The 10201-nt window shown below is 39.2% G+C and overlaps 1 protein-coding gene across 1 annotated transcript in view; it reads right to left on the minus strand.

Moving 5' to 3' along the window:
- Positions 1 to 6236, minus strand: part of dnah2 (dynein, axonemal, heavy chain 2) — a 63973-nt gene extending 57737 nt beyond the window's left edge. The window contains exons 1-8 of the mRNA XM_063465490.1: positions 6204 to 6236; positions 5918 to 6082; positions 5359 to 5593; positions 4492 to 4602; positions 3821 to 4059; positions 3401 to 3592; positions 2294 to 2451; positions 118 to 205 (exon numbers count right to left, since the gene is read on the minus strand). Coding sequence (XP_063321560.1) covers positions 118 to 205; positions 2294 to 2451; positions 3401 to 3592; positions 3821 to 4059; positions 4492 to 4602; positions 5359 to 5593; positions 5918 to 6082; positions 6204 to 6236 — 1221 coding nt within the window. The remainder of the gene's footprint in view (positions 1 to 117; positions 206 to 2293; positions 2452 to 3400; positions 3593 to 3820; positions 4060 to 4491; positions 4603 to 5358; positions 5594 to 5917; positions 6083 to 6203) is intronic.
- Positions 6237 to 10201: the final 3965 nt, after the last annotated feature.

Here is a 10201-nt window from a genome sequence, read left to right on the forward strand (position 1 = left end):
TTCTTTTTTTGAAATATGTCTTTTTAGTATTGTTCCTTTGCTCATGATGGTTAACCTGATAATTGTGATTCAGTATGCAGTGTTACTTGTTCTGTGCTACCGAGAGAAAATATTTACCTCAATTAGGTCTCTGAGCCTCTGAACATAAGACTCAATCACCACGATAAACGTTGTTTTGTCCAGGACCCAGCCTTTTCGGGAATACCTGATGTGAATGAAAAAGGATAAAGATAAAGGAAAAGGCTAGAACAACGGAGCAAAGAGAGCAAAGAGAGCAAAGAGAAACAGAAAAAAAGGCAGAAAATGGGCTTGGATGGCTGAAGGTTGGTGGGCAACACTAAATGAAGTGGTTTTTCATTTTATAATATATCTTTAGAGGTTATAAATAGGATGAGTGAAGTTTATCAATTGTGAAATCTTTAAAAAGAAAAAGGACACTGTATATACCAGCAGTCCCCAACATTTTTTGCACCACGGACCGGCCTTTAAGGTGTCGTGGATAAATACAACAAAATAAAACCAGTACTGGTACCAAAAAAAAGAAGATTTATTCATAACACACAGGAAAATAACCAGGGAATCCCAGTAAATGATAAAAACAATAAAAAAAATAGCGCTAAAAAATGATAACAACCCTGAAAACCATAAACTTCACACCTGAGCCTCAACTCTCGCGGCCCGGTACCAAACGACTCATGGACTGGCCCAGGGGTTGGGGACTGCTGGTATGTACCATTATACAGCTGTGTATATGAAGGGCATCTCTGACCTCTGTTTGAGTTCCAATCCCTCTAAAGTCTTCAGACTGTCTAAAATTTGTTTGCTTACTATGAACCCAATTTGGAAAAAGTCTGGACACTGTGTAAAATGTAAATAAAACAGTATGCAAGGACTTGTACATCTCAAAAATCTACATTTTATTCACAATAGAACAGAATATCAGATGTTTAAACTGAGAATGTGTTTCATTTAAAGAAAAACATTCATTTTGAATTTGATAGCAACACGTGTCTAAAAAGTTGGGACGGGGTCATGTTTGCCACTGTGTAGCTCCCCTCTTCTTTTAACAACAGTCTGTAAACATCTGTGAACTGAGGAGAACAGCTGCTGGACATTCATGTCCGATAGAGGATTCTAGCTGCTCTACATCTTCTTTGTTCTTCTTTGTCATATTTTTCTTTCATGATGCGCCAAACGTTTTGGTTGGTGAAAGGTCTGAACTTCTACTGCAAAGCCACGATGCTGTAATAGATGCAGGATGTGGTTTGTCTTACTGAAATATGCGAGGCCTTCCCTGAAAAAGACATCATCTGGTTGGGAGCATGCATGCTGCTCTAAAACTTGTGTATTCCTTTCAGCACTGATGGTGCCTTTCCAGATGTGCAAGCTACCAATTCCATAGGCACCACGCACCATCAGGCTTTTGAACTGAGCACTGATAACCAGATGGTCCCTCTCTCCTCTTTAGTGCAGGGGATGTGGTGCCTTTCCCAAAAGAATTTTAAATTTGGATTCGTCTGACCACAGAACAGTTTTCCACTTTGCCTCAGTCCATCTTAAATGAGCTTTGGCCCAGAGAAGATGGCATTTCTGCATCATGTTCACAAGTGGCTTCTTCTTTGCACGGTAGAGCTTTAATGTGCATTTGTGGATGGCACGGTTAACTGTGTTTACATACAGTAATTTCTGGAAGCGTTCCTGAGTCCATGTAGTGATTTTCATGACAGAAACATGCATGTTGTTGTTTTTTTGTTTGTTTGTTTTCTTTAATGCAGATCCCCGAGTGCCCAAAGACACAGGCTTAATATTGATTTTCAGCATTGTCCTTTGTGCACAGAGGTTTTTTTTTTCCATATCCTCTGAATCTTTTGATTATATTATGTAGTTGGCAAGATATTCCAAGTCTTTGCAGTTTGACTTGGAGGACCATTATTCTGAAACTGTTTCAGATTTGATAGTTTTTTTGTTCTTTGGTGAACCTCTGACCACCAAACTGCCTCCCTAAGATACTCAACCACTTTACTGACTGACTGTTATCAGTTAACCTAATTAGCTACAAAATGTTCCTCCAGCCTTTTGGAATTCAGCTTTTATTTCAAGGTTGAGAACAAAATACAAGAAGATCTGAGGTGATGATCACTGTAACCAACATGGCTGAACTTATTTAAGTAAATATGAACCTAAATATGAATTTAGGTTCAAGTTCAGACTATCTATAGACAACATATTTGGGAATTTAAAACAATCAAGAAAACTCTGTTTTGTATTTCTATGCATGTAAAATTTCTCCTACTTGTGATGAATTTTTGAGGCACGGAGGTAAACTTCCTTCCAGATCAGGCAACACTGCATGCAGTCGCTGAGGATTTGTTTGCTAGATAACACGTAGCCTTCAAAAATCCTGTCCAGACAGATCCTTTGAGAGCACAGACGGATGATCTCATTAGTCATCTGCAACACAGGGACATATATTTTAAGTATTTGGCAGCTAAGCTTTTTCTTGCTCTTATTAACTTATTATAAGGAAAACAAAGAAAGCATCGCCCGTCTGCTACTTGTTAAATTACCCCAGTCACAAGTCATTACCCTGCAGCCTTCAGGATTTACAAATTATATGAATTATATTAACCAGACAAAGGGAATCTGAGAAAAAAAAAAAGTAAAGCAAGCATGCTAACTCAAAACATAATAATTTTATAATTATTATAATTTATCCCTCTTCCTGTGGAGCTGTCATTTTAAATGTAAAAATAAGTCGTGCAATGAAAATGATCAGATATTTTATTTGGTCCATTGACTTGCTAGATATCAGAACTCTGATATCTAGCAAGTCATCATGGTGATGATGATGAGCACCAGTATGTGAGAAAAAGAAGGCACAAAAACAGAAAATAATACAGCTTAAAAAGGTGCTCCTGGAAAAACATTTTATCACAAAATGAAAATATGTGATAAGTAAATAACAGAACAATGTATAACACAGTCAGCTGCCTTTCAAGTGATTCTCTTGGCCCACGGATGGACTTCAGTTTTAGGTTTATTTAAATAAAGCTGATATAGTTTATATAGCTTCTATTGTAGCTATGATGAAAAACAACCAGTATGAGCATTCCACATTTGATATATATTGTATGACAAGTTAGATACAATCCACCAAATCTACAATGAAAGTACCAGAGCTTTATATAAACATTGTTTTTCCATTTTGATATTTAGGATATTACACAGTACAAGCCAGGGATAATAGATAAAAATTAGCCTAAAGTGTTAAGTACTGACAGTTGTTGATTAATGAGCACTGACCTGTCAAAATAAAATCCATAAAATGAACTGTATAATGAAAAGGACACTGGTTTAAGTCTAATGTTGAAATCTAGCGAGAGTTTAACATTTCAGGTACCTGGCGGAAGAGGTTGATGATCCTCTCACTGGTATTGTAGTGGGGGGAGTTGATCCAGATGATTCGAATGAGACTGACAATGTGTTTAAACTTGGAAGCAATTTGGCTTGGTTTAAGCTGCTCAAGCTCTTCGCAAGGCTCCTTCAATATGGACAAGAAGGTCAGATTTGACTGGGCCTGAAGAGAACAATCCTGGGCAGAACACACACACAAAGTCAAGGTGAAATTAATGATTACTACTATTATTTCAGTCACATTCACCAAAGCTTTCATGTTCACATATTGAGGCCTTCCAGCTAGACTGCAACATACGAAGCACAACACTTTGCGCTTATGATGCTATTTGTTTTGTAAATAAAATGTTGACATTATTTTGATTAAATCTTTATTATGAGCTGACTTTGCGCAGATTTCCCGTACCTGTATTTCATGGGCCAGCTGACAGAAGCGCTGTACATATAGAGACTTTGCAACCTGGAGGATGTTCTGGATGTGCTTGACCCCTGGCTTCTGTAGCTGCCGGCTGATGTTCAACAGCTGGGTAGAGCGAGTCTTCCAGAAGGATATCTCCTGCAGTGGACCACAGCTGTCTCTCATGTTCACAATGTCTTGCGCATTTAGTAGCTCCTTGATTTGATCAGTCCAGTGGATCATTACAACTAAAACATGTAGAACATGTGAATGGAGGACTGAGGAAATTAAGGTAGGAACAACCAATATAGAAAAGACACATAATAAGTTGACATAAACTAGTGGTGCTATGCTATAACTACTAAGCATGACTACAGAAATGTCATGGATATGAGAATGCAACAGAGTTCTGAACATAGATGATGGAAATAGAAAGAAGCAGCCAAAAAAAATGAACAGGTGCAAATTTTGTAAGTTGGACCCTGAATGAAATAAAATCACTGGAGAGCCTGAGACAGAAAGCTCATGGTGCAGTTTCAATGTTGTCTTCAGTATAAAGTCAGAGAACAGACATTTGTAAGTGTGACCCTTTTAACCCATACCCTTCAGAGACACATGGAAACCAAAAGCAACCCTTGTCAGCTGCATGCAGATGCATACAAATAGCTCCGCTGGCTTACTTTCCATTCTCTGTATCAGCTTCCTGTCCTTGCTGGCCTCCTCAGCACTGCACTGCAGGCCTTCCATTGGGATGTAGAGAACAATGTTCCCAAACTTCTTATGTACATCATCTGTTCAAAAATAAAATAAAATTACACCACGTGTGTAATGCTCATATGTGACCATCAACTACTCATGGCATCAACTGAAGTCATCTGACAAGTTCCATTCTTTTCATCCTTCCTACCTATAATCCTGTTATACAGCACAATCTGTACTCAGAGGCCCATAAAATACCTTTCCCTCCATTTAAAGAAATACTGTATGCATACTATAAATAGACAATTCACAGTCACAGAGGAGCTTGATTGAATCACTTCTGTTTAACAATGCTCACCAGCCAGTGGGGTTGAGCTTGAATGATTTTGCAGGAATATTGGAAGACATATCCAAGAAAAGCTAAGCTTGCCTTCTGTATTTATCATCAAGAGTACAAGGCACTGGTACAAACGTACATTATACTATGTAAGCCTAAAGTCAAACTGGAAAGCAGCAAAAAGTCGGAAGTAAAAGATTAGTGTGATTTTCACTGCCTATATTAAGGATTTGCAGATTGGAAGCATAAACAAGCGGGGGTGGGGGGGACATATTTGTAGAAGCAGAAGTACTTCTGTTAAGTAAGATGAGGAAAAATACTTCAAAGGAAGTTAACAAAACTGCCTGTGTAGACTCTTCTTTAATGAGCCCTAAAGAGTCTCAATGACAAATCATAGTGCGAAAAGCAAAGATAAATAACTTGAAAGAAGTCAAATAAACCGTATAATGTGAGACTAAGTGTTGAAAGAGTGAAATGCCTGTTTCTTTTTTAAAAAAAATAATTTACCCACCTGTAAGGCTGGCGAGATATAAGTGCATGTGTTTGGTATAGTTGTCCTTGGTGCTCTGCTCCCTGTAGGCGCTAATGGCAACTGGGGGGGCGTGCAAACAGGTCACGTCATGAAGCAGCCTCTGGATGGGGTTGCCCCGCACCGTGCCAAACTGTATGGCTGTATCAAACGTTTCTAGTGTGATTATGGCTTCTGGCACACGGACAAAATAGGACAACTGCCCTACCACCTCTCCCTATGAAGATAAATATTCAGATGCAGTGGTGAAAAAGACAGAAAAAGAAGGCAAAGGGGGGAACTGAATTAACAAACAAAACATTAGGAAGAAGAAGCACTCCAACCCTTCAGATAAGGTCGACCAGCTCACAGAGTTTTAGCCAGTATTTCCTTTTACCATTGCTTTTAGTAGTTATAGTACAGTTACAAAAAATGACTGAAAAGACCCTGCACAGTAAAACAAAAAAGGCACTTTTATATTTTCCCCTCAAATATTACAAGACCAGTAAAATCAGCTGAAATAAATCACCAACCACAATGCTGAGAGGAAAGAGTGTTGTACCAGTAAGGGCATCGAGTACTCCACCCGAAGTCCAACCTTGGTGTCCAGGTAGACTAACATGGTTGTGATAGAGGTGTCTTCAATGAACTGATCCACAGCTTTCTCATTCTCCTCTGTCCATGATTCTTCGGTTACACCAGAAATAGCCACACAGTCGATGAACAACTTAGATGATAGTGAGATGAAAGGATGAGTATGTGTAGAGGAGTGGGGAGGAAAAGTTGATTAATAATTGCCACAACTCGTTAAGGTGGAAGAAAAAGTTTAATTTCTAAATCACAGTCACCTGACGAATAGCCTTAGAGTATTCCTCTTCCATTTCTTCTTTTTTCCGTCAAGCTTTCTGTTCTTTCTATATGGCTGTGAAAGATTAAGCACACGAATATACGACACAGGCTACAGTGCAGCAGTGAATTGAAGCATCAAGTTTAACACACACACACACACACACACACACACACACACACACACACACACACACACACACACACACATAGTTTAGTAAACCATTATGATTACGTTACTGTAGCATGAGTGTTACAGACTAGCTTACCACATAGTAGTTTAGGCAGTTGGTAAAGTTTTAGCGACGTCGTTACCTTTGGAGAGAAGTCTTCGGCAGCAAAAATATTTACTTCACCTTTCTATTTAAACCCTCCGACATGACAGCTGTAAACCGGTAAAAAAAACCCAAAACATTTCCGTGAGGTCATTGTGACCAAACTTAAATCGGTAATTACACAAATGTTCGTCTATCCGCTCCTTCCTGTCCCTTTACAGTGAACCATGTAGCTGTGTGTGCTCGTCACCTTGGAAACCTTTGGTTGCCAGGGGAACCCACGTGGACGGGGGCTGAGCGCGGCAGACACGTGAGCGATATTGTTGGGGATACTATTTTTTGTTCCCCCCCCACAGTATATAAAACTACAAATTAGTTTTTCTGGGGCTGTTGGAAGATTTATTTTGTAATTGTAAAATTTGTAATTTTTTCTACATTCTGTGTGATCAGAAGCGTATTGCCAGTGCACATGGGCGCTTTCATATATTCAAGATTCAAGAGCTTTATTGTTTATATGTGGTAAACGTGCACACAGGTGTTGGTAATCATATTAATTCTGTGCCTAAATAAAATAAAACCTTGATTCGTTTAATTACTAATATGTGTTTTTCTACCTCATTGGTGGCAAATATGGCGTGCCAATCCGTCAAATCCGACCCACAACATGATTTTGTAAAATAAAAGTTCAGAGAAGGAAGATGTACACACTGGACTTTGACTGTATTTTCTCCTTAAGAATATATGGAGTAAGTAAAAGATAAACTACTCAGTGACCGAAGATGAGATTTATTTATTTATTGTTTCGCCTTAGGTATTCTATTAAATTTCTGGAATGCATAAATTATTGACAAACCGGTATGAACCAGTATGAATGAATGAGCCAGTGAATAAATAAACAAACCATTTCCATGGATTAACAGAATATTTCTGTTTTTAGGAACAACGTCCAAGTGATCTGCTCATACTAAAAACTTATGTAGTGTAATATAAGAAAGTAAAAAAGTGACAATATTTACATGGGTAAAGGTGTACTGATGTTGTAGCGATGGTGAGATTAAGAAGATTATGTACAATTTAAAAGTGAAAAAGATTTCTAACAATAACTTCACTTTATGTAAGGCCTATTAGCTACAGAATGTTTAGTATTTGTATACTGTTAAACACTTATTTTTTCTCTATTAAATTTGAAACTTAATTAGACTTTAATGAAGTCCACAGTAAAGAACAATAGTTCAAATTTGGAATAAGCCTGACTTCATTTAAATTCTACATACTGTCGAATGTGCCCCATACACCTTTCACCACTGAACAATAGACTGTATGTGCACAGTCACAATAAGCTTTGTCTGATATGAGGCTTTTAAACCTCAAGGAAGCCTGTGTTTGGTCTTTGAGGGCGACAATCCTTAAATCTGAATACAACCTTGAACTCAGACCCCCGCTCCTCTCATTACAGGATTATTCATCCTCCCAGCTTACTTTCTTCAGGGTCCCTTCTCTTGTTTTTATTTTCCTCCCTTTCAGTCCTTTCCAGTGGGGAAGTCTGGGCTTTCTCTTCGTCTCTCACCCGAATGAACAACTCCAAACATCTTGTCTCTGAAGCGTCATTAGAATTCATTTGTTTGAATAGGTTAATTTCTCCTTCAGTCACTGCCTCCTTGAGTTTGGGAAAAATACCTCTTTGTATAAAATTAATTACTTCAACTTGATTAACTGAATCGTTTGCACGTGTGCTAACCTGGGTATTTGTCACATTTCTATCCGAACATGAGCCTATGAAGTCACGGAGAGATGTAATTAGTGCAGACCAGAAATGAATGAATGAATCTTTTATGCAGATAGTTTTGTGAATTTGTCATTTCTGCACTGGTAAATACCACCTCTTCCAGGAAATAACCATGTGCTCATGTTCTTCAGTTATACAAACTTGTACTTACTTTGGGCAATACAGGAGACAAATGACTCATACTGCTTCCCTTCAGGGGCACCACAGCTGGTTGTGTGCTAAATACTTTTATTCTCAAATCAATCAGGCTTGTAAATACTCTCCTTGCCCTTGACATTACCCTTTATGTGAAACTGCAACCTACTTAGAACTTTTGGCATAGCCAAAATCCCCCAAGTACCTACCTATGTGCTAGAATCTAACAGTAGACATCACAGGTTAGCCTGCCAGCATTTTAATATAACTACTGGGGTATTTCTAGTTTCTGCTACAACATGCACTAAATTTTACACATGTAAGAGCTGCAGTATTAACCATCAGATAACTTCCACTCGGGGCTTGCTCAGAATAGAAATGTGCCACTCAAAAAACTTCAAATTCTTAATGCATTTACAATTTCAGACCCTGGTGTGCCTAGGTAATATTAAACCCGAGCCATTAACAAATGAAAGCATCCCTCTGTGCCTCATATATATAAAAAATGATCAGTAACAGAGCTGCTCCTGTTTCCCTGGTCAATTATGTCTGCCAGCACAAGCCTGGATAAATGTCCAGCCTTCATTGAGGTTGTAGGGAGTCGCTGACAGATGGAAACAAATGCATACGTGTGGATTAGGCAGATGAAAGCACCTATGCCTGCCATACAGACCGAACCTACAGTGGATGCGTCATATGAACACTAAACACGCACACACACACTACACCCTTGTGTAGAACCCAGCTAGAAAATTGCCAGAGACGCAGAGAGGCAGGCCACAATTAAAGCCATGAGTCTGTGAGCTCAGATCTAATGACAGGCTGCCAGGACAAGGAGGGCTGGAGAAGTGAGGGATGGGAGGATAAATAGGACACGGAGTCTATGATGGGCTGTTTACATCAGATAAGGCAGAAAATATACAGCATTAGTTTGAAAAATGACAAAAGACGTGAGTGCAGAGCAGCACAAATATGAAGAAATTTAAAAATGATAACGGGAAAAAAAGAGTTGTCTAGTTTACAATTGGTCAGTTTAATAGAGAAGCTCAACTGGGTAGCAGCAACCTTGATAACAATTCAGTATTTCAGTGAAGACAGCACACATACATGCAGAGCGATGCGCATGTAGTACAATGAGCTCAGGGTCTTTTTAGGAAAGTGAGCAGGCCTTGGAAGGTTTACTTTGCTTATTACACTACGATTTGTTCACAGACACTGGCTTTGTTCAGCCGCAGAGGGTTGAGGTGCGCTCCGCTGAACAGGGACTCAAAAGTATACACAGGTAGGTGCAACTCAAACAAACACACATCTGAATATATGCTTTCTTGTACATGCATAGCCAGGAAAAAATCTGACCCATGAATTTAAACGCATACTCCCCTGACCAACCCCTGCTCGGTCAACACACACACACACACACACACACACACACACACACACACACACACACACACTCACTCCCTTGTAGTGAGAATCTTTTCCAGCCCCTTGACCCGGGCTGACGGCACCCTGCGCTCTCTCTCCCCACTGTAAAGAGAGGTCCAGTGATAATGAAGCCAGAGATCCATCACTCTCTGTGTGTGTGTGTGCGAGTGAGAGTGATGGGAACAATGAGTTTCTATCTGTGCAGCCACGCAGAGTGATGGATAAATACACCTTTAATAACAGACCAGTGATTCAGTACAAAGACAGGCAGCTGTTTGTCTGGCTGAATGGAGAAGAAATCACAGCAGATCAAAATCCCACAGAACAGTATACAAGGAGGAGATCGAATTAAAGAATAACTCTATTTATGTGAATAACA

The sequence above is a fragment of the Pelmatolapia mariae genome, linkage group LG3_W (assembly GCF_036321145.2).
Source record: "Pelmatolapia mariae isolate MD_Pm_ZW linkage group LG3_W, Pm_UMD_F_2, whole genome shotgun sequence".
NCBI lineage: Eukaryota > Metazoa > Chordata > Actinopteri > Cichliformes > Cichlidae > Pelmatolapia > Pelmatolapia mariae.